General features: G+C 36.6%; 1 protein-coding gene across 4 annotated transcripts in view; it reads left to right on the forward strand.

Moving 5' to 3' along the window:
• Wdr44 (WD repeat domain 44) overlaps positions 1-24,873 on the forward strand; it is an 89,000-nt gene that overhangs the window by 24,353 nt on the left and 39,774 nt on the right. For 3 of the 4 annotated variants that reach the window (XM_028773155.1, XM_028773154.1, XM_028773157.1), the window contains 2 exons: positions 11,984-12,017; positions 20,293-20,367. In XM_028773155.1, the coding sequence (XP_028628988.1) occupies positions 11,984-12,017; positions 20,293-20,367 (109 nt within the window). The remainder of the gene's footprint in view (positions 1-11,983; positions 12,018-20,292; positions 20,368-24,873) is intronic. The other variant, XM_028773156.1, reaches the window with a different exon arrangement.

Genomic DNA, 24,873 nt, shown 5'->3' on the forward strand with positions numbered 1-24,873 from the left:
AAAAATGTTTTTGCCATGAGACTAATTTTTAAAAACAGTTTAAGACGTATTGCTAAAATTCCTTCATAGTCGGTAGCATCATAGGTGGTCTGCTATTTTTTTTATTAATTCTAAAGGAGTTTTTCATGTTTTGATCATATTCACCCCCCACCTCTTCCCAGATCCACATCCCTTTCCCTACCCACTCAACTTGGTGTCGGTTTTTTAAAAACCATCAAGGCCATTTTCTGATACTCAAATACTCTTAGATGTGTGGATTATTTCATTAGAGTGTGCTTGAATTACAAGGGTTGTGCTCTTAGAGAAAATGATTTTTCCCTCTTGCAGCAGCTAACAGCTCAACAACTAGGAGTAGGAGTTTGTTACAGATTGCCTTCTCCATCCTGGACTTTTGTCTGGCTTGAGCTTGCACAGATCTTGTGTATGTTGCCACAACCACTATGAGTTCATATATGCAGCTGCTCTGCTGTGACCATAAGACATTGTTTTCTTGTAGTCATCTACCACTTCTGGCTCTTATACTCTTTCTGACCCTTTTTGCACAGTGATCCCTGAGCCTTGGAAGGAGGGGTGCTATATGTATTCCATTTAAGGCTCTTCACTCTGCAGTCTCAATTCTCTGCACCTTGGTTAGTTGTGGTCTTTGTGTTAATATCTACTTCAAATAGAAGTTTCTCAGAGGAGGTTTGAAAGATGTATTGACATGTAGTATAAGTACAAGTCATTAAGAATCAATATAGTGCTATGTCAGTTTAGCAGAATAATAATGCTAGGTTCTCCTCTAGGGCTTCTCACCTGTCTAGCTCTGATAGTGGGTAACAAAACTTGGGTTTACCTTGTGGATCAGGACTTAAAAATCCAATCAGAAAGTGGCTGCTTGCTCTCATGATATTCATGCCTCTTTGCACCAGTGGGCATGTCTTACCAGGCCATTCATATTGTAGTTCACAAGGTTCACAGCTGGGTAAGACTGATAATTACTTTTCTGAAAGCATGCATGGTACCTTCAGCATTGTGAAATTTAGCCAGTACAGGTGAAGCTTCCAGGTCAGTCCCAGCTTGATTTCTCCATGTTCTATAACTAAAGTATGTGATTTCTTCCACAACACAGTCTTACTGTCAAATTCTGGAGGGTAACCAAGAGCAAGAGCAATAGCCTGTAATGTATGGGGTTAGAACCTCTCCAGCCAACAGTTCCAAAGGAATTAACCCACTGATGGCACTGGGATTTTTATTTGTAATCCTTTGTGTCTAGTATGGACATTGTTGCCCTATTAAAGTGTATCTCTATTTTAACTCTGTGATGTGTGTGTGTGTGTGTGTGTGTGTGTGTGTGTGTGTGTGTCTGTCTATTAGGAAACTTCTATAGTAATAATTTTCCATATGACTTTTAAAAAGTTTTTTGTGTTATTTTCCTTTCTTACACTCCCTCCCTTCCCCTCTTCTGCTCTCTCATTCCAATTTAATCTTTTCCACTCCATTATCCCATTTTAACTATTTGTACCAGTGCATCCTATCTCCCCTAATATGAAAGCCATTCCTTGTGTGGTTCCTTAGTAATTGCGTAACCTCTATTGTCATTCCAAATGAAACACAAGTCGAAGGTTGAAATCTAGAATCTACAAATGGGAGAAAACATGACACTTGTCTTTCTGGATCTGGGCTACCTAGCTCAGAATGATTGTGTCAAATTCCATTCATTTACCTGTGAGTGTCATAATTTCATCTTTCTTTATAGCTGAATAGTACTCAATTGCTTAAATATACTTTTGTTATCTATCCATCAGCTTATGGACATCTAGGCTGTTTCCATTTCCTCACTATTGTGAGTAGAGGAACAGGGAACATGAGTGACCAGGTATCTCTAGAGTAGGCTATAAATTCCTTTGGATATATACCCAGCAGTGGTGTAGTTGGATCATGTGGTAGATCTATTTTTAGTTTTTTGAGGAACTTCCACATTGCTTTCCATAGTTGCTGTACCAGTTTGTACTTCGACCAGCCATGAATAAGTGTTTCCTGTTGCCCACTAACCATGATAACAAAACTAACCATAGTTGTTATATCTAAATCTCTGAAATGATAATCTGATTCTCTTATATTATTTGAGGTGTGATAGAGATCTAACTCAGTCTTTGTGTACATTAGGCACATTAACTATTTGGGGAATAAATTATTTATATTTTAAAAAGTAAAGACTCTTCTCAATACACTAAAAAGTCAAGTTTAGCAAGTTCCAAAGTCCACCTGTAAGAGAATTGATAAAATGTTTCTTTGCTGACATATTTGCACATTTTATTGCAGTTGTATTTGGTTTTACAGTCTGTACAGTAAATTGGATTAGAAAATGTAAAATGAAAAATAATGTCTACTGTATTCTGCAAAACCACAAGAGTAATTTGTTAAAGTTTTGTGATTTTTTTTAAATGACTATAATGCAGATAGTAAAATACTTTCTTATTGTAGCCACCAATACAATGCCTCCAAAAATGAAAACTCATATCAAAATAGTAAATAGATAAAAGACTAGAGAAAATATCTATAATGCATACTTTTACATTCAAACCTAATTTTGTTAGTATAAACTGTAGCAAAAATAATATAGTGTGAAAAATAACTTTATCATAGAAAAATTTATAGCCAGCATGTAGGTGGATGACTGCATTACAGCTACTGGAGAGGCTGAGCATGAGGTATTGCTTGAGCCCAGGAGTTGACGATTAATCTTGACAATACACCAAGAGTCCATTTTAGAAATATAAAAGCAGGTTATTATAAGTAAAAGTATTCTGTATATGTTGACAGTTACTGAGATAATAATATGAAAATTCCATTTATATTCAAATCCTAAGTGGAAACCATAATACTTTTTGCTATTTTATTTACATGTAAGCCATGTTTTTATTTTAGTGAAACTTCAATATTTGTTTAAAGCAGACTTTCATTTTGAAACTGTTTCATAAATTTTTTCATATTTATAGCTAAAATATATTAATATGCTCTATTTTCAGTATGCTACAAACTCAAATTTTTACTGTGTGCATTGATCCAGTGATTTTTTTTAATATTTGACTCTAAAAGCACAAACAATAGCAGTGATCTACAAACAAGACTATATTTAGCATAAAAGCTATTGAACAGGAAAAAAAAACAGTTAACAGAGGAAAAAATAAAGTGCAGATTGGATAAAATATCTGCAAACCTTAAATTTTATAAGGGGTTAATGTCTATAATATATCAAAAACTTAAACAACTTAGAAGCAAGAAAATTATGACCAAGTTTTAAAATGGACAGGGTCTAGAGAGATGGCTTGGTGGTTAAGAGCACTGGTTGCTCTTCCAGAGGACCCTGGTTCCATTCTCAACATCCATATGGTGCCTGATAACCACCTGTAACTATAGTTTCAGAGTATTTGGCACCCTCTTCTGGCCTCTGAGGGTTCTTAGCACACACTAGGTATACAGATATATAAGCAGACAAAACACTCATACACATAGAACAGTAAAAGAATTCTTTTAAATGGACAAAAGACATGCCTACAATCCCAGTACTAGGGAGATAGAGACAGGAGGATCAGAATTTCTAGTTCATCCTCAGCTACTAGTGAGTTTGAAGTGGCCTATGTGCTGCTACCTGTTATCTTGTCTCACCCTCTGCACCCAAAATGAACAAAAACCTGAAGATACAAGTTTTGAAAAAGAGACATAGGAATAACCAACAAGTATATGAACTGCTCCACATCAGTAATCACAGAGGCAGTGCAAAAAATCATGACATACCAAAAAATAAGGTTATGTGGTGAGAATATGGTACTCTGTACATTGTTGGTAGAGATATATATTAGTGTACCGATACCTTGGAGACAGTTTCATTTAGCTCAGAATTGCCTTGAAGTCACTGTATAGCTGAGGATGACTTGAACCTCTTCTGGTCCTCCTGCCTCTGTCTCCCAAGTGCTGGGATTACAAGCATGTACCATAACACCCAATTTATATATACAGAGATCAGTATACAGGTTCCTCACCTAGAAATAGAACTGAAGTATGAATTAGAAATTATACTTGATGGTATGTAGTCAAAGAACATGAAATCAATAGTCTAATGAATATTTCAATTCCCATGTTTACTATAGTATTATTCATAACCAAGATACAAAATCAAGATAAATGTTTATATTATTCTGCCATAAAAGAAGACCATTCTGAGATTTATAGCAACACGGATAAACTTAAAAGACATTAAGTAAAATAAACCAGGCACAAAAAGTTATAAGCTTTATTATCTCATTTACATGCTATACTCTAAAATAAGTCACACCTGTAGAAATAGAAAGTAGAGTGGTGTTTATTGGGTGCTGGAGAGGAGGAGCAGTATAGGAAGGCTTCCTTCAAAAGGTTTAGAAAGAAAGTTTAAGATATGTGATATGGCATATGACAATAGCAAGTAATGCATACTTAAAAATTACTGTTTTGACTCAGTTGATAGAGTGCACATGGCTCTGGGTTATGTCCCCAGCACCTAACAGTTGGGTGTTATGTTTCAAGTCTGTAATCTCAGCACTTGGAAGACAGAGGCAGGGGGACTAAAAGAGGTTCAAAGTCACTCTCAGATATACAGTGACTTTGAAGCAAATCTAGGCTAAATGAAACCCCATCTACAAAAAAAATTGCTATGAATACAAATTTCAATTGCTTTTAGAAACATGGTGAATGTATAAACTGATGGGGATAATTATTTTGATTTAATCATATATATGTATATTTATATTTATACACATGCTTCATTATTTCCAATAGTTAGGAACATCATTTGTCTATTCCCTCCTCCCTCCCTCCCTCCCTCCCTCCCTCTTTCCTTTTGAGACAGAGTGTCAGAAAGTTGGCCAAACAAGACCAACTTTTGCCCCAAATCTCTCTGAAACATTTGTAGATATGTCATAGTGTCTTTGCTTATGTACTATTATAATATAAAACTGTGTCACATAAAGAGCAGGCTTTACACATATAAACAGACATTTGTGCTTCCTAAGTAGAATGAGTTCTACCTACCCATTATTTTTCTACTATGTTTATAGGATGATATTGAACCTCTATTCTGGCTTGGCTATTAAGATAAAAAGAGTAAGGTTAACTTGGTGAAATTATTATAAAGGTAATTAGATGGTCATGAGACACCAAGTGGCTGCTGAGAGTTGAATTCAGGACCTCTGGAAGTGATCTTAAACACTTTTTTTTGTTTTGTTTTTTTTGTTTTGTTGTGATATCTTTCTGCAAATAAATTAGAAAAATAAAGTTTGGGCTCTTGTTTCATTAAAAAAGTTCCTAAAATCGCAAAAACTCTATAGATCCTTTCTTAGAATCTTGCAGCTAGTTGATAGTTGAGGTAAATGGATAACATTTTTTGACATCTAGTCTTTTATTTTTCCCTCCCATTGGTAAGCCTGACCACAGTAGCTTTTGTAAGTACTTTGTAAGCTCACTCTGAAATGCTAAATGTAACCTTCACTTTAACATCAGAGACTGAGATACATAGAAGGGCTGAGTGGTCCCAGGATACCCAAGATTAGTAACATACTTATCGGGCTGCTACTTCTTGGTTAATGATAATTCTCAGATAGAGCTGAGCATTAAAAATAAGCATATAAAAACCTTCGAATGATTGAAAAAGTACTACAAAGTGAAAAATAAAATCACATATATAAAATGTCTCTGGTAACATCCCTATCCCAGATCCCTATTCTTTGACCATGCAGTTTTCAAAAATGTGGTTTCTCTGCTCAGCACAGATAAGAAACAAAGTTAGCAGGGCGAGAAAGCTTTTAAGCATAGGAACATAGCCAACTTTAAGACGTGACCACTTAAAATAAGGAAGAAACAAAGCTGTAAAACACAGATATTCCAAGGGTAGAGTCTTTGACATGAAAGCAAATAAATTCCCTGTATTCTAGTGCCTCCAGTAGGGAATTGTTATATTAAAATATTTATTATATGTATACTAATAATTTATATACATATATATGCTAATTAAGGGGGAATCATGTATTTTATTTACAGAGATATTTCTAAATGACAGATAGTGAAACTGCAAGGCTTACTCATATATTCATATAAAAGATAATTTTGAGACTTTATGTTAAAATAACATTAAAAGACAAAGGTTAGTAAAATACAGTAGCTGGTGGTATGCAGTGAAAGCAGTTAGTACTACTTCTTGAGTTGGACTAAACCTGTCTAAGGCTTTGAATTCTGACTAGCCCTTAACAGCTACCCTAAATGCCTAATTGACATGTCATAGCCTGAGAAAGAAATAAGGAAAGATTCATATGTAAAATCTCCAGAGAAGTGAATTCTTTGAGTCTCCAACTTTTGTGGTGTTTTAAGACCTTGCCTAGAAAGGAAGCAATATTGTAAAGTGGTTGAGAGCCTGGAGTCAGGCTTCCTAAGGTCATGTTTCAGGCCCTGTGTTTTAAAGATAGAATTTAAATGATTGAGTCTAATCTAAGTCAGAGTTTTGTTCTGTGAAGATAATATAATTAGTTGGAAAATTTTGAGAACTAAAGTTTAAACATGCTAAACTAACATGGACATATATGTTTTATTGTTACATACATAGACATATATGTTTTATTGTTTACAAAACCGTTAGAAAAACTTGAAGTGGGTATGTATCATAATGTTTGCTATTATTTATTTATTATTTATATCTGTGTGAGTATATGCCACATGTGCGTGACTGCCCACTGAGGCCAGAAAAGTGTTGGCTCCCATGGAGCTTGACTTACTGGCAGTTGCAAGCCAGTAGGTACTGAGACTTAAACTGAGTCTTCTGCAAGAGGAGCAAACACCCCTAACCAATGAGCCATCTCTACAGTCTCTTGTGTGCTTTTTTCATGCTGAAATGAATTGTTCTGTTATCATTTTGGCACATGATCAAGGTCATTTACAAGTTAAATGTATTTTTTTTTTTTTACTCTTTGCTAGTCATTGAAGTTCTAGAAATAGAGTAGAAATATATAACAAAAGAATTCTAGTCTTACATACTACCCTGATTAAAAAACACTTTCAAACTTAACAAATTAGAAGAAACCTTGGTAGTTTGAAATATTTTGCTACCCACTAAACTGAACAACTTTATATTTAAAATATGCTTTGAACATGAGTGTTTTGGGTTACTAGACTTTTGTTTAATAAAATTACCTATTGGTAAGACTTCATTTTAATCACCAGCTCAGTGTAATCTGTTTTTTCCACTCTTTTAAAAAGAACTTTATGGGCTACAGAGTACTCTTTTTGGGTTCCGAAATTTGTTTTTGGTTCCTTACTACTGATAGCTGCCAGTGTACCATGGAAAACTGTGGAGCAATTCATAGATGCTAAAGAAACTGCCATGTACTATATATGCTTCATGTACTTAGACTGAATCTTCACATCAGTCCAGAGTAAATGTTTTTACCCCCTTTTAGAGTGGACAAACCAGTACAGTTAAGAAACTGAATCATTAAATGATACGATCACACACACGGGTTATCATAGAACAGTGTTCATGAAAAGTTAGCCAGCTTAACAGACTATTTTACTATGTCCCTTGTCTCTCAAGAGGAAGTAGTTACTCTGCATAATCTGGAATATCTCCATGAATGTCAACAACTGGACAATTATTTATATACTGTGAATCAACATCCAAAAACCTATTGCATACAAGAACTAAGTATAGCTTTTCTTTTCTTTTTTCTTTTTTTTCTTTTTCCTAGAGGATGCAGGCAGCTAAAGAACCTGGGGAAATTTCTCTAGGTATATGGATTCTGGGGTAAAGAAAATTTTCTCCCTTCTCTATTTCATATGGGGTTTAGTTATTTTGATTTTGGTTTGAAACAACTTAAATTTTCTTGCTTTTAAAAGTCTATTAAAGGTTTGCACTTCCCCTTCCTTATTTTGTGGTACAGGGAAGTTTGAGTCTTTGCTTTTGTTTGATTAAACTTATCTGATTTAAACATCAATTTGTTTATTTATTTATTTATTTATTTATTTATTTATTTATTTTTTCGAGACAGGGTTTCTCTGTGTAGCCCTGGCTGTCCTGGAACTCACTCTGTAGACCAGGCTAGCCTCGAACTCTTGAACTCAGAAATCCACCTGCCTCTGCCTCCCAAGTGCTGAGATTAAAGACGTGCCGGCTAAACATCAGTTTATATAGAATCAATCTTTATTTCGGTCTTAGAAATTAGAATACCCTGAGTTCTTTTTTTTTTTTTTATATCAGAGAAGATTTTTATTTCCAGGAAAGGGCGTTCAGGATGGCTCATCGCCATATTAAGGGTCCTTTGGAGCATATCTAGAAACAGAAATTCATAGAGGCAGAGGGATACCTTGCTACTAAGCCTTCCCTTCTTAGTTTAGCAGTTGTTTTCACTCTTTCCTGGGGATCTTAACTTATTTTTTTTATTTTTTTTATTTTTATTTTTTTTAATTTCTTTTTTTTTTGAACATGAAATGCTTTTTTATAGCATGTTTTACAAGGGGAGGGGGTAAGAGGGGCCAGGTGGTGGAAAAGTACAAAATCTTCTTGGCCTGTGCCTTGAAACATGTCATGGTCTATATGGTACACTGCCTTGAATTATGATCTACCTGCTGTTCTTCAGAAGATATGGTACACTGCTTGAGTTATGGTCTCCCTGCTGTTCTTAAGATATGGTACTCTGCTTTGAGTCTATCTGCAGTTGCTAAGCAGGATCTTGCAGTTGCCAAGCTTCAGAGGACATTGTGCAGGTGGGGAAAGGTAGGGGGTGAGGGTAAGGGCGAGGGTCCTGGCTTCTGGCATCTCCCCCTTCCCTGTTTAGTTAGAGAAGGCGTCTTATGATCAATCCCAACTATGTGAATTTTGAATTTGGATGTCTAATTATGGGGGGTCTTAGACAAGTTCACAACCCCAAAACACTGATGTGAGACGAGTCACATCGATGGTCGGAGGCTTTAGGCTGTCGACGATGGGCAACGTCAAGGGACTCTGATGTGGGTGAAAGGAGGGTGAGAGCCCTGTCTTAGGTCATGTAGGCTGCACCCACTCCCAGCACCACGCACTCCTTTTCGGCTGCATTGGGTGGGCCCCTGGGAAGTGGACCTACAATAATCCCGTCATTGGGCTAACTCACAGCCATCCTAGTCTCTTGTAAATGTTCAAGTTACCAACCATTTGTCAGTTTGGGGTGTAATATTGTCATAAAGGAAGGCTCCCCAATGTTAGAGGCCATATCAAGGGTGGCCTTGGTTTAGGAAAAAGCCAATTTTTGTTGTGGTGATCAAGAGGCCAAGCTCTCTAGCGAGAGAAATGAGGGCAAAGCCAGGCATACCAGGAACCCTTCTGGAGGGTGTGGAAGTCTAGGGGTCGACCGTAGGGGGAGGCAGGGGAGCTGGCAGCTGTGTCAGTCTCCTGTGGAGTCACTTCTGGCTCCTCTTCAATTTTCAGCTGATGGTAATGAACTTCAACTGTCTTCTTGATGACAGCATCAACCTGGTTCCATGGACGACAGGTCGCGGGTGACGATCTCTGTCTTGCTCAATCTTGATGTCGTGCGCACATCCTCTCAATGAGGGTCCGTCCGGAGGGGTCCGTGCCTCGAGCCCCACGTCTGGGTGCCACTTGACCCGACCGGCGGGTCCTAGTTATTCATGGGGGCGAATACCCTGAGTTCTAACTAGCTTTCTATATGCAGGATATTATATACAGCAGTGTAGATTTGACTAGGGAACCAAATAACTGTCAACTTGCCATGCATATAATCCTACAAATCAGGAGACTGAAGCAGCAAAATCTTCACTTTGGACTATGTAACAAGTCCTTTTCTTAAGAAAACAAAATCTGTTTTCATTTCTGGAAATTGTCCTTTGTTAACATAAATTTATATTGATCAGACACTGTTAGTTAAATGGGTACTGTTGATGACAGATAACTTTGTGTTATTTTAAACAACCTTAGTAAGTACAATTGTCTAGTGCATCTTCTTATCTCTAGTCTTGGCACTTAGTGGTATTCTCTAAGTGTTTGTTCAGTGAAGGGATTTAGTGTTCTTTGAAAGTAATTTAGTTTCCCACTAAATTTTAACTAGATGTTGAAAATTTCTATAATAATATCACCCAAATTTGGCATATAAAGGTAAAGGATATGGTAGTTTGGCTCTGCCTTTAAATATGACTTAGAAGAAAAGTCACCTAGTCTTTTTTAATCTGTTTTTTTTTTTTTGTCTGCACCAAGATACTGTGTAATTAAATGGGTTTGGCTTTGAAGCTGCCTTTCAACACAATGCTGTATTATCTGTGATCATTACATTTTATTGTTCAAAATACAGGAATGGCATGTTAATTATTTACTGTTACCATGTAGCCTTGAGGTAAAATAATTAGTGGCCATAAATATATTTGTTTGATTGTGCATTGAAGCAAATATTAAACTGTTCTTACTTGGAGAAAACAAAAAGGTCGGGATTGAGAATTTATTTTGAAATTACTCTATCTAAAGTAGTAACTCCTTATTTTTCATTTATTCAAATAGATTCTTTTCTTACATACCTGATTATAGTTTCCCCTCCCTTTACTCCTCCCAGTTCCTCCCCACTTCTCCTCCCGTTCAGATCTATTCCCTTTCTGTCTCTCATTAGAAAAGAACAGGCTTCTAAGGGACAAAATTAAAATACAACAAAATAAAATATAAGATAAAACAAAAGCTATCACATCAAAGTTGGAAAGGACAAGCCAACAGAAAGAAAAGAGCCCATAAGAAGCAATAAGAATCAGAGACTGATTCTTGCACACTCAAAAAACAAAACTGGAAGCCATAATGTAAGTGTAGAGGACCTCATGCAAACCTGTGTAGGCCCTGTGCATGCTGCTTTAGTCTCTCTGAGTTCATATGAGCTTTGCTCATGTTAATTTACAAGGCCTTGTCTCTTACACTCTTTCCTTTCTCATTTATGGTGTTTCCTAAGGCCTGAGGGGAGGAACTTGATAGAGACATCCTATTTAGGACTCAGTGTTCCAACTTCTCTTACTCTGTGTATAATATTTGTGAGTCTCTGTATTTGATCATATCAGGAAGATTCTCTGATAATGGCTGAAGAAGGCCCCAATCTATGAGAATAGCAGAATGTCATTAAGAGTCAGACCCCCAACAACTGGAGTAGAGGCTCTCTGTAAAGCTTGACTGTGATATCTGTTCCCCAACAGAGCTGCCTTGTCTCTCATTGGGAGAGGGTGAGCCTACTTTGGCAGAGACATGATGTGACAGGGTAGGGAGATACCCAGGAGGACCAAAAACCTCTCAGAGGAAAAAGGGAGTCTCTTGGGGGTGGGAAAAAAGAGTCATTTTATCATTATGTGTTTTATTTTTTTTTAGACCAGTAGAATTTAATTTTGCCCTAGGTAAGAGTAGAGTTTTGCTTCAGTAGAAAAACTGAGGTCAAAACAAAAGTGATTTTCTCTTCAAAATCAATATGTCTAACACATATGAAAATTTTCAACTGTGTTAGAATCAGAGTGGTGCAATGTAAGACAAAAATAATATGTATATTTGCTTATCAAATTGGCAAAGATGGTACTCATTTTTGGCAAAGGTAAACAGGCATTCTTAAATCAGTGAGAACATAAATTGTGTGGTGTTCTGGATCACAACCTGAAAGCATCCCCCAAACTTGAAGTTTTTAGAATTTTAACCCACAATTTCACATTTGGAAAAATCATTTTGAGAAAGTTTATCATGGAGTTGCACAGGTTTTTACGGACAAAGCTCCATATAGTGTGTGTGTGTGTGCTAATAAATAATTGCTTTAGCTTTCTTCCCTGCTTTTTTCTGTTTTCCAGATTTTATTGTACAAAAACAAGACTTTCCAGTAGCAACATATATTCCTATTTTTAAAATGTAAGCTCGTCTTTATTAATATGTAGAAGTCTTTCTTATTTCTTCTATTCAATACATTCTTTTGTTTCTGAACAGGTCTCCAGAAAAAGTTGGACTTTTATCATTTAAGGTGAGTTGTGTTTTCTCAAAGATTTAGGTATTTGTCACCTTCTTATTACCTTTCTAAAAAGCTTACTTTTTCTTCAGTAACACTGTGAGTATACTCTTTTGATTTACCAATTAATTAGATATTCCATAAATATCTAAGTGAATATTGTGCTTTAAGGAAGAATATATACATAATTTTTAGAATTTCATTAATTTTTATTTGATTTATAATCTTAAAATTAAAAGGACACTATAAAGGACTAAGTATATAACTTAATGATAGAGTACTTGTCTAGTATATACAAAGCTTTAGGTTCAGACCCTCGTGTTTTTAAAAAAAAATAACCAAAACATTCATATACTTCTTATCCACATGTTTTGGCTCTATTAGTATACAAAAAAATTAGTCATAACTTTATAACTAAGTGAAGATATTTTCTATTGTGACATTATGTCATTGGGAGACATTTTTGTTTTGTTTTTTTTTGTGATACTGGGTATCAAATGTGGAGCCTAGCACGTGCTAGGTAACTGCTTCATCACTTAACTACATCCTGTTTCCTAAGATTTACCTATTTTTAAGTACAAGAATATAATCAAGAAAATTTATTTACATATATGTATATATATTTGTATTATATGCTTTTGTATATATAATCTTGAGCATACTGTATATTTCATATATATGTGTGTGTGATATATTTATATAGAACATTTTGAAGAAGTAAAAATTAATTAATTACACACAAAACCCAAGTGACTTTTAAACACCAGAGTGTTGATTAGAGGTATAAGGCACAGAAAAGTATATATACTGTGATTCCATTATGTTAAGTTCAAAAGCATACAAAAAAGAATATATTATTTACAAATATAATCATGAGATTTGCCTAAGTCCCTTGGTTCAATTCCTTTAGTACCCTATAAAAATTGGACATGATGGTTCATGCCTATATGCACAGCACTAGAGATGTGGAGACAGGAAAATCAAAAATTCAAACTCATGTTTGGTTGCATAGTGAGTTTAATGCCATCTTGGTCTACTTGAGACATCAAACAAACAAACAAGCAAGAAGAATGAAAAGAAACAAATGTGGTCAAACTGGGAAAAAAGCAAAGTATTGATAAACATAATTTAAGCTATCATTTCTCAGAATGAGAGATTATAAAGGAAAATAATAGTAATGTACAAAAGACTTGACAGTTCTTTTTCTTAGACTAGATGCTTAGAAAGGGTCTATCATAATTCTTGTATTTTATAAAAATATCTTGTACTTAATATTTTTGTAAACATGTTTAATAGTTATATATATATGTATATATATGTATGTATATATATAATATATATGTATATACACACATATATATTATTATATATATAATTTGTTTGTTTGTTTCAATGTCCTTAGAGCAGAAGATACATGGTGGAAATAGCCTTTCTTCTTATTCCTCATCTCCTACCTCCTATGCTTTTTATGGTTGTAGGCTTTCAACCCACATGGCTATAAGATATTTATAGATTATAACATTGGTTTGGAGAATCTACTTTATTCCAGTAACTAAATGTTGCTAAAAATAGATAGCATATGTACATATTTAGTAAATAAATATGAGATTGGATATTATTCCTCTTTTACTTTTTTATGTAAAAATAAGTATGAAGTCATAGGAAACCACAAATTAGTATGAAGAGGCTATGTATATCCTTTACCCATTTTCTCCAGTGGTTATATCTTAATCATAGAACAGTATCAAAACCAGGAATTTGACATTGGTACAGTGTGAACGTATAATCTTCTGTCCATATATTTTGTGTGTATGCCTGTGTAACCACCACAACCAAGATGTAGAACTGTGTCATCAACATCTGCCTTGTGCTACCACTTTATTTTTAACATGCTACCAACAATCCACATCATTTTCAAATTTGTTTTCCATCTCTGTAATTTTATCATTTTGAAGATAGTCTATAAATAAAATCATATAGTATATGCCCCTATGAAATTAGTATTGAGATATCAGACTTGTTGTATTTATCAGCATTATGTTCATTTTTATTGCTTAGTAGTGCATGATGTGCATGTAGTGAGGCTAATGAATATGATATATATATATATATATATATCTATGCAACATATCTACAGGTATCCTTTTTAAAGATTTATTTTTATATGTCTTTGTGTCTCTGTGTGTATATACCACACAGAGGATAGAAGAGAGCATTGGATCCCATGGAGTTAGCATTACAGACAGCTGTGAGCCACCCAAATATAGGCGCAGATAACTGAACTCTGCTCCTGTGGGAAAGCACAGAGTGCTTTCACTACTGACTTCTCTCCAGCTTCTCATCTTCGAATATCTTAAATGGTACAAATAGAGGTCCTGGTTTGTGCTAATTTTACAGTCTCACATTATAGATTCCTATGAAAAGGGATAAACGGTTTTGATTTTTGTAGAACAGACTAAATGCTGAGTATTGCAAGGTTGGAAGAAAGAGAACACAGTATAGCAGCCATGGGAGCACTGTTAACTTCGGAAATAAAAATCATTTTAAAAAGAAGATAGAAGTTGTGCTAAGGTTAGAAAATTGAGACATTGCATGGATAGAGAACCATTGGCAAGATATTGTGTTAGTAACAACAGTATGAACTAATATGTAAAGGTATGACATTTGCTGGAAGTGTTCAAAATACTTAACTAGTGTGACATCTGTAGAAGCTTCAGTGGTAGAATGCCGAAAAAAATAGAGTAGGTTGTGATGAGTTTTAGATAGCAAGCTAAGAATTCTAGCCATTAACATTTTAAAGCAGGACATAGGAGTCACTTTGTTTGTCACTTGTTCTGGCCAGTGTTTCTGTCAGGTTTTATGTTTGTTTGTTTGTTTGTTTGTTAAAAATGTCTCACTTTGTAGCCCAAGATAACCTTGAATTTTAGATTATTCTGCCCCTGACAAAGAGACAATGGAAATAACATTGAAAGGAATGGATGGGTGGATGTAGAGCCATTAAGAATTGTTTCTTCTTTATTTTCTCAGCAGAAAGTGAATGAAATTTTTGTAACTTTAATCTCTATTAAATATCCCCCTCTTAAGTAATAAAAAGTGAGTTGATAGAATTAATGAGTTTATTTTTGGGATTATAATTATAGTATTTCTCTCTTTCCTACCAAAACCTCACATGTACCCTTTCCTGCTTACCTTCAACTTTATGATGTCTTTTCTAGATTTCTTTTAATATATTTACTATTTGTAGTTTGATGTTCTGTTTCCATCCAAGAGCTTAACTGTGTAGCCAGGCTGGCCTTGTACTGCCAACAAACCCCTGCTTTGGCCTCTGAAGTACTGAGGTAACAGGTGTGAGATACCATACCTGGCACCTAGCTTAATGTTCTTTCATAGATAAAACAGAAATAACAAATATTTCTGTGAGTATGGATCAGGCAGTTTTGTAGAAATTAATTGTGAAAAAGAGTTTTTACAAACTTTTTTGCATTCTTCTTTTGAAACTAGATTCTTACCCATACAATTTACTCTGATTACAGTTTACCCCATCTGTTCCTTTCTATCTCTCATTAGAAGATATAGACTTCTATGTAATAACAACAAAGCATAACAGAATAAAATAACACCAGGACTGTCACATGGACGTTGATAAGGCAAACCAACAGAAGAAAAAGAGCCCAAGAAAAGGCAAAAGAATCAGAGACATACTCATTCACCCACTCAGGAGTCCCATTAAAAACACTAAACTGAAAGCTGTAATCTATACACAAAGAACATGGTACTGACTCATGCATGCTCAGTGCTTGCTGCTTCCATCTCTCTAAGTTCATATGAGCTGTGCACAGTTGATTTAAAGGGTCTTGTTCTCCTGGTGTCCTCCATATCCTGGCTCTTACACTCTTTCTCCTTTCTCTTTTATGGGATTTCCTGAGCCTTGAGTGGAGGGATTTGATGGAGAAATTCCATTTAGAGATGTGGGTCCTAAGGCCTTTCCGCCACATTAATATATGACTGTGGATCTCTGAATTTGTTCCCATCTGCTGCAAGAGGAAGGTTCTCTGATGATGGCTGAATAAGACACTGACCTATGAGTATAGCGGAATGTCATTAGGAGTCATTTCATCACTACATTTTAAGCTAGTATTATTTGGTTTTAAGCTAGGCTTCTGCTTCTTGATCACCCAAGAAGTATTGAATATAGGTTCCATCTCATAGAGTGGGCCTTAAGTCAAATGAAATATTGGTTGGTTGTTCTCACAAGCTTTGTGCCACTATTTTTCTAACATAATTTGCCAGCAGTGCAGCATTGTAGAACAAAGGTTTTGTGGCTGGGTTGCCTTTTATGTTCCACTTTTGGTAACCTGCAAAGTACCTTCCTGTACAAAGACACTAGAAGGTAGGAGTAAAGGTTCTATGTAGGTACCAGCTTGACCTCTCCATGCTCAGTGAGTTGTGTGTATACTGTCTTCAGCAATGGAGCCTTGCTGTCAGTTTATGGAGCACAACCTATTGTCGTGGCAACAGCCTGGGTTGCTTGGGGATTTCGATGGCCAACAAGTCAATCAGATATAATTCAGTCCTGCTACTGGAAGCTTTGTTTGCTGACAAAAGATGGTTAGTTGGGACTCTGTATCCTTCATTATTTGGAAACTTCATTAGGATTCCCTTCATATGTTTTTAGGAAGTCTCCGCTGCACTAGGTTTCCATAACACCAAATAAACCTCAATTCTAGCTGTCTCTCCCTGTATTCCCTCCCTCAACCACATCTCTTTTCCCCATTACCTCCCGTCACTGTCCAATCATCCTGAGTGAGGTAACCCAGACCCGGAAAGATAAATATGGTATATATCCAATTATATGTGGATATTAGCTATTACATAAATGATAACTAAGCTGCAATCTGTAGCCATAAAGAGATTAGGTATAGAGAAAGGTACTGGGTGGAGAACACATGGGTATTCCTGGGAAGGGGAAATAGAACAGATTTTATGGATGAACTAGGAGTAGCACATTAAAAATAAAATGTTCAATCATATAATTAAAGGCCATGGGGAAAGTATAAGCAACTTATTAGCCAGCACAAGTAGAGCATAATATCTGCATGGATGACTTAAAAGTGAATCATGAATTATGCCTTTTATGAAAGCATGTTTCTGATCCTGTGATACATAGGGGTTAGAGGGATGGCATGGTATTGGGAAAGCTGGGACTTAGCAAGTCTTATGTTTCAGTAATGAACACTGCTGAAGGGAAAAAAAAAACTCGTGGGGTGGGGGTGGCTCGGGCCTGGCCAAGCACAGCAGCAGTGTCAGAGTCCCAGAGCAGTGGCTGAGGCATCCGGGAGGCTTCTCCCGTGGCGGAGGTTTCCCACTTACACGAGAAAGTCCAAGGTTCCAGAAGACATGTGGAGTGAGTTTCCAAGGAGTAGCTTTACTAGCCATGCTATGAAAGTTGGATCTGAATGTGGATGTACGCCCCCACCAAATGCCAGGAGGAGCTCTCTTATATGGGGAGTGGGAAAGAGGAGGGACTAGGGACTAGGGAGGGGATAATTTAATTATCTAGCCCCCCCTTATTAATATGTACATCTCTCAAGGCAGAGGCCTGTTAGTCACGCCCTCTACCTGTGTCTTACATGACTGACAGTATAGGTTAAATGGAGATGAGACTGCCTGTCAGGGACTTGGGTTCTGGGGATGTGGCCAAACACATGCAGTCTCGGGGTTCCAGGCCCATGTAAACCCAGGATGCCCTTCTACAGCCCGACACACCACCACCCCATAAGAAGAAGATACTGAAAACTGTCTCAAATATATTAACTGGGTGATATCATGTCACATACTTTACTTCCATTGTCTTATTCTCCCAGCCTGATATGTTATCAGAATAATCTATCTATATATAGTTAATTACTGTCATTTTCTTCTAGTGAAAACTATAATATATACTTAGGTTTTACTAAGAAGAATTTGATTAACTCCCTTTTCTGGAGATTAGGTCTTTTGGCTGGTACCATATGACCCCTTTTAACTTTTCACAGATCAGCTTGCTACCTTTTAAGTTAAAAGTCCAAGAAAGTATTGTTAAGCCATATAAAATAGAAATCTAATTACTACCTAGCAGTTTTTGTCAGTGTAAGGATATTAACCTAGAATCTTTATAAATATTTAATGAAAACAAATCAAACTGTGGCCTAGGAAGTTTTCATGTATATTTTTACTTTGCATAAATGGGAAAATTTTCCATTAAATTATGTTATAAAATGCTTTTGATTTTCTAGATAATAAATATTTGGAAGATAATTGTATTAAAATACCTAAAATTTGTAGGATTGACAGTACTTTTTTATGTGGTAGCTATTAAAGATGATCTTTCAAATATTCTCCATCTTCATTCAAGTTCTGTTTACTAAGTTTTGATTAGATCTTCTTTTTTAAAATTTCATTTAATCTTTTTTTTACAATTCAGATTTTATCCCCCTCCTGGTCCACCCTCTGACTATTTCATATCCCATACCTCCTCACCCCCACCCACCCTCATCTCCATGAGAATGTCTCCCCATCCCCAGTCCCACCCCACCCCTAACCCCACTCCATCCCACCAGACCTCCCCACTCCCTGGGGCTTCCAGTCTCTTGAGGGTTAGGTGCATCTTCTCTGACTAAACCCAGACCCAGCAATCCTCTGCTATATATGTGTTGGGGGCCACATATCAGCTAGTGTATGCTGCCCCATTGGGGGGTCCAGGTTAATTGAGAATGCTGGTCCTCCTACAGTGTCACCCTCCTCCTCAGCTTCTTCCAGTTTTTACCTAATTCAACCACAGGGGTCAGTAGCTTCTGTCCATTGGTTGGGTGCAAATATCTGCATCTGGCTCAGTTGCTTGTTGGGTCTCTTAGGGGAAAGTCATGATAGGTCCTTTTTTGTGAGTGCTCTATAGCCTCAGTAATAGTGTCAGGCCTTGGGGCTTCCCCTTGAGCTGGATCCCACTTTGGGCCTGTCACTGGACCTCCCTTTCCTTAGGCTCTTTTCCAGTTTTGTCACTGAATTTCTTTCAGACAGGAACAATTCTGGGTCAGAGTTTGACTGTGGGATGGCAACCTCATCCCTCATTTGATGCCCTGTCTTTCTACTGGAAGTGGGCTCTTTAAGTTCCCTCTCTCCACTGTAGAGCATTTCATCTAAAGACCCTTCCTTTCAGTCCGAGTCTCTCACCTCCTAAGTCTCTGGTACATTCTGGAGGGTACCCCCACCTCCTACCTCCCGAGGTTGCCTGTTTCTATTCTTTTTGCTGGCCCTCAGTGCTTCAGTCCTTTTCCCCCACCCAATCAATACCTGATCATGTTCTCCTCTTCCCATGCTTGTCTGCCTTCCCACCTAGGTCTCTCTCTCCCTCTCCCATCCTGTGATTGCTTTCTTCTACCTCCCAAGAGGAATTGAGACATCCTTACTAGGGCCCTTCGGCTTGTTAACTGCTTTGAGTTCTGTGGACTGTATTCTGGATATTCTGTATTTTTTTTTTGGCTAATATCCACTCATTTGTGAGTACTAACCTAGAACTGTAAAGATAACTCAGTGGTTAAGAGTGCTTATTCTCACAGTGAACCCAAGTTTGATTTCCAGCATGCATATGAGAGCTTATAGCCATTAGTACTTCAGTTCTAGGGAATCATGCATTCACACAGGGCATATATGTACATGCAGGCAAAACAGTTATACACAAAATTTAAAAACAGCTAGATAAATACTTTCTTTTAAAAAATACTTCCTTTTCTGCAAGGCTCTGCCCTCTATAAAGAACTGTAGTAAACTAATAAATGCTGAAAATGGGACAAATATTCTTCTCCAGAGAAGAGTACCAGTTGGTTATCCAATACCAAATAGTTAGCCATGAAAATATATACACAAGTAACATTATACAGACTGAGCAGCTTATATTTTATGAATATACATATGCATACATACACATGTAGGCAGAACACTAATATATATTAAATAAAAATAAGCCTTTGCTAAAAGCTAGGCTCATTGTTTAACATTTAAATGTGAAAAATTATAAATTTGCTGATATTTATTCATTTATTTATTTATTTTGCAAATCACAGTAGTATACCATCTGTGCTACTCTTGTATTTCTTTTCTGTGATTAGTATTATTACTTTGCTATTTTAGCTTTTGAGGCACATTCTCATATCTTCTTTGCTTTATTAATGCTGTATTTTCCCCCTTTCAACCCTTTTTGAGCAAACTTTTAAATAAAGGATGTCATCATTTGATCTTCTCTTCCTTTCAACAGGAAACAGAGAATACAGCAAACAAAGCTGGAAATGAGTTCCCTGTACAAGAATTGAGACAAGATGTATCTAAAAAGGTTGGAAAGATATAACAAGATCTTTAGTTTGTAGAGGACATCAAGTTTATGTGATATATTTAAAATAGAATGGTTTCTGTATTGTTTGAGCATACTATTCTACATATACTAATTGTTTTAGGAAATGTTTTGGCATCTATGAGTTTTATGGAACAAGGGACACTGGCCCTTTTAGAAGTCATATCATCATCTACTTGGAAATTCATCCTTGAAACAGTTCTTTTTTTTTTTTTTAAATATGGCTGCTAAGCTGTATGGCACAAGCCTTTACTCTTAGCAAGTGGAAGGATTTCTGTAATCTTTCTAGTGAGTTCCAGATCAGCCAGGCCTACAAAGGGAGATTCTGTCTCCAAAAAAAAAAAAAAATCAAAACAGTAACACCAACAGCAAAATATGTTTGTAATTACAGGTTTTAGGCTTTCCTAATCTTGAATTTACAGAAGCTGACCAGATGTGGCGCTACATACCTTTAATCTCAGTACTTTGGAGTAAGAGGCAGCCTGATCTCTATGAGTTTGATGTCAGCCTGATCTACATAGCAAGCTCCAGGACAGCTTGGGATAGTTATTTAGGCTCATCTCAAAATAACAACAAAATACAGATACTGAAAGGCTATGTTAACAAATTATGATATCTTTAGGAGTCAGAGGTACAAGGAAGACCTTATGCTGATAGTGTCTATAGTATCCTTTTAATAATCAGTTCTGTGAAGTTCCAGAAGTTCGTTCACAAAAGAGAGATGTAGATTTGGGGGTTTGGGAGATGACTTAGTAGGCAAAACCACTTACTGTTTAAGCATGAGGACCTGAGTTCATATACTCAGAACCTATATAAAAAAGCTAGCTATGACTGTGTATACTTATGTTTAGGAGTGCAAGGATGGACACAGTTTGATTCCAATCGAGTTTTGTGGCCTGTAAGCCAGGAGGCAAACTTCAGGCTCAGGAACAAACCCTGTCTTAAATGAATAAGTTAGAGTGATGGAGGACGACACAGATTATCCTTAGCTGGTCTCCACATGTAGTGCACACATATACACATAATAAGCAGTAGGGGAATACCCAAGAGGGCACCCTCTCAGAGGTGAAGAAAAGAGGGATAGGGAAGAGGGACTCTGTGAAGAAGAGACTGGGAGGGGCTCAGCATTGGAATGCAAATAAATAAGTAAATAATTTTGTTCTATTTTATTGTTTTTTCATATCTTTCTTTAAAATTAATTATTTTATTTATTTATATCCCAAATGTTGTCCCCCTCTTAGTCCCCCCTTTCCAGAGTTCTTCACACCCACCCCTTCCCTTTCATCTCTGAGAGGGTGCTTCTTCCTCCATCCCCCTTTCCTGGAGCATCAAGTCTCTACAGGATTAAGCATATCCTCTCCCACTGAGGCTAGACAAGGGAGTCTTCTGCTATATATGGTGCAGGAGCCATAGACTATCCTATGTATGCTCTGGTTGATGGCTTAGTCTCTGGGAGCTCCCAGGCATCTGGGTTAGTTGATACTGTTGGTCTTCCTGTGGGGTTGCTGTCCCATTCAGCTCCTTCAATTCTTTTCCCCTAACTCTTCCATAGAGATCCCTGACCTCAGTCTAATGGTTGGGTGTAAGTATCTGCATCTGTCTCAGTCATTTCTCAGAGGACAGCCATGCTGATTCTGTGAAGGGGGACCAGGAAGGGGGGACAGCATTTGGTCTGTACATACATACATACATACATACATACATACATTTTTTTTATAAAGAAAAAAAAACAATAGCATTGTAAAATGGGCTATTTGTAGTAGTTTGCAGTAGCAGTGTAACATCCAAAGGAAAAGTTATTTGTATTAATTTTCTTATAAAAGTTTTGAGTATTTTCTGGTCCATGGGCATTGTTCTAGTCAGTAAGTTTCTAGAGTCCAGCAAAACAGCTCATTCTCTACCTTGGAGTTCTTCCATCCATAGCACTCTTGACATTTGTTGTGAATGGAAGTAGCCACTATCCTATACATTTTAGAATTCTTCACCTCCCTAGACACCAATAGTGTTCTCATCATCCTTTAATCATGACAATCAAAAATGTCTCCAAATACCACCAAATATATGGTATCGATTGGGGGGGGGCAATTGCTGTTAATGGAGAACTTGAGGGAGAAGAGGTATTCTTATGTATTATCATGTAGAATAGAAAGGGAACTGTTTTCAAGAATAGGAAAAAACTTACAATTCTATATATGAACAGTTTCTTTGATTTTTTTTCATGATTCAATCTTGTTGATGAATAAATAAGATGTTGGTGGACAGAGATAAAAGAGGAAGGACATTACCAACTGCTTTGAGATGGGGAATTTGAAGAATGTTTGAAAAGTCTATAATGAGAATGCCCGTGTCATAAGAATGTACATAGGTTTCATTTTATAACCACCTAGAAAGCAGTGAGCTTTTGATGTTTATGCTACACTGGTATCATTACCTTTGTTGCTTTTAATTCTGTTTTCTCCTTTCCCCCTTTCCTTGTTCCCAAATCCATAGAACATGACAGCATTTGGCACCACAAATAGGTATGGTAGGAATCTGTCATCAACAAGATGAGAAATGTATCTAATGGAGCTGATGGTCTGGTGTGAGTAAAATGACTATGCAGAGACAACCTGTTTAATCTGTGTATCATATTATTCATGCTACAGTGAATGGTAAAATTAGAGAAGCATGAGACTAGAACAGATTAGGGAAGACACCATTTTCAACCTCATTTTGACCCATTATTCTCACTGTACTGAACTTTCTCTTACATACAGTGATCATGTCAAACCTTTATAATAACCTTGCTCTTATTGTGACCACACAGCATCCCCTTGTTTTCTTCTGTGCGTAGACATAGGAAGCTAAGAAGCCTGAAACTCTTCCCTGACCCTTTTTCCATTATCTTCCTCTTATATGCAAACCTGTTTTTAATCTTATTACTTCTATTTCATATCATCCTTTGCTGAGAACTAAGTATTTTTTCCTATCCAAAGTATTACATGGAATTTTAAGTTTTGGCTTTCTTTTTACTAACTGTGGGGCATTTGGGCAAATTTCGTAATGATTTGACTTCAGAATCTTTCATCTGTAACAGAGATAATCCAGCTATCTACTGAGACATTTGTGATTATGTATAAGGGATATGACACACTGTAGGCTTTCTTTTCTTTTTTGTTCTCTAGAACTTTCAAACTTTATTCTGTTATCTTTCTCTCCTGTGCCTAACTTCCCTTGAGCTTATAAAACTGCTGGGTTACTTTTTAAAATTTATTCTCCATTTACATACAAACCTACCTCCCCTTTCCCCTGGTACTAAAGATCAAACCCAGGGCCTAGTAAGTACTAGGTAGCTACCAGCCTTTTTAAAAATTATATTGTACTCAGCTGAGTTGATGTCTTCATATTTTAGACAGTCTTTACAAAAATTACTTGTTTTTTGAGAATTGCATGTGTTTTTAAAATATTCAATCCCCCTAACTCCTCCCAAATCTACCTTTTTTTCCCTATCAAACTTTGTCTTTTATTTTTAAAAATCCTCTTAAATCTGATTTTTGTTGCCCATATATTCTCGGATATGTGGTCGTCCACTGGACCATGATCAGCTTACCAGGGGCTACACTCTTGGAGAAAACTGACCCTCCTCCTCCAAACAGTTGTCAATTGCCAGTAGCTTCTCTGGGGGTGGGTGGATGAACCTCTCTTCATGCAAGGATTTGGTCTTATGCATGGTGTCACAAGCACTGTGACTTCATACTTCAGTTGCCCCGCTGTATCCTGAAGTCAGTTTCCTTGTAGTCATTTACTGCCTCTTGCTCTTAGATGCTCTCCACCCCTCTTCTACAATGTCGCATTTTATTCATTTTCACACATGTTGTTATCTGACTTTTATTATCATTGAAGTCATCAATGCTGATTAAGCACCTAATGTGATAAACATTTTGAGCCGTAGTTAATATTATATGTGATAAAAAGGAGGCAGTTTCTACCACTAAAACTTTTAAGACAGAGAAAAACTATTACTTGTAATATTCTGGGATATCAAGGTGAATCTTACTGAACAGCAGTAATTACTAGTTCTACCAGGATAGGTCTGGGACTACTCTGTTAGTTTAGTTGAGCTGGGGAATTAAAAAAGGGTAAATTATCCATACTTGGCACAGTAGAAGGATGAGTAGATCAGCAGATTTAATGCATTAGTAATGACAGTAATAAGTAGAAGAGGCGTGCTGGAGAGATGGCTCAGAGGTTAAGAGCACTGGGTTCAATTGCCCGCTCGCACATGGCAGCTCACAGCGGTCTGTAACTCTTGTTCTGGGGAATCCAGCATCCTCACACAGACATACATGAAGGCAAAAGACAAATGTACATAAAATAAAAATTAATAAATTTTTAAAAGAATGGGTAGAGGGTATATTTTCTTCTAAATATTACTTGAGGATGTAGATCACCTGTGTATATTTTTCTCTTAGATATGAGAAATGAAGTAGGAACAATGTGGGCTGATGT

The sequence above is a fragment of the Grammomys surdaster genome, unplaced genomic scaffold, assembly GCF_004785775.1.
Source record: "Grammomys surdaster isolate TR1022 unplaced genomic scaffold, NIH_TR_1.0 222, whole genome shotgun sequence".
Lineage (NCBI taxonomy): Eukaryota > Metazoa > Chordata > Mammalia > Rodentia > Muridae > Grammomys > Grammomys surdaster.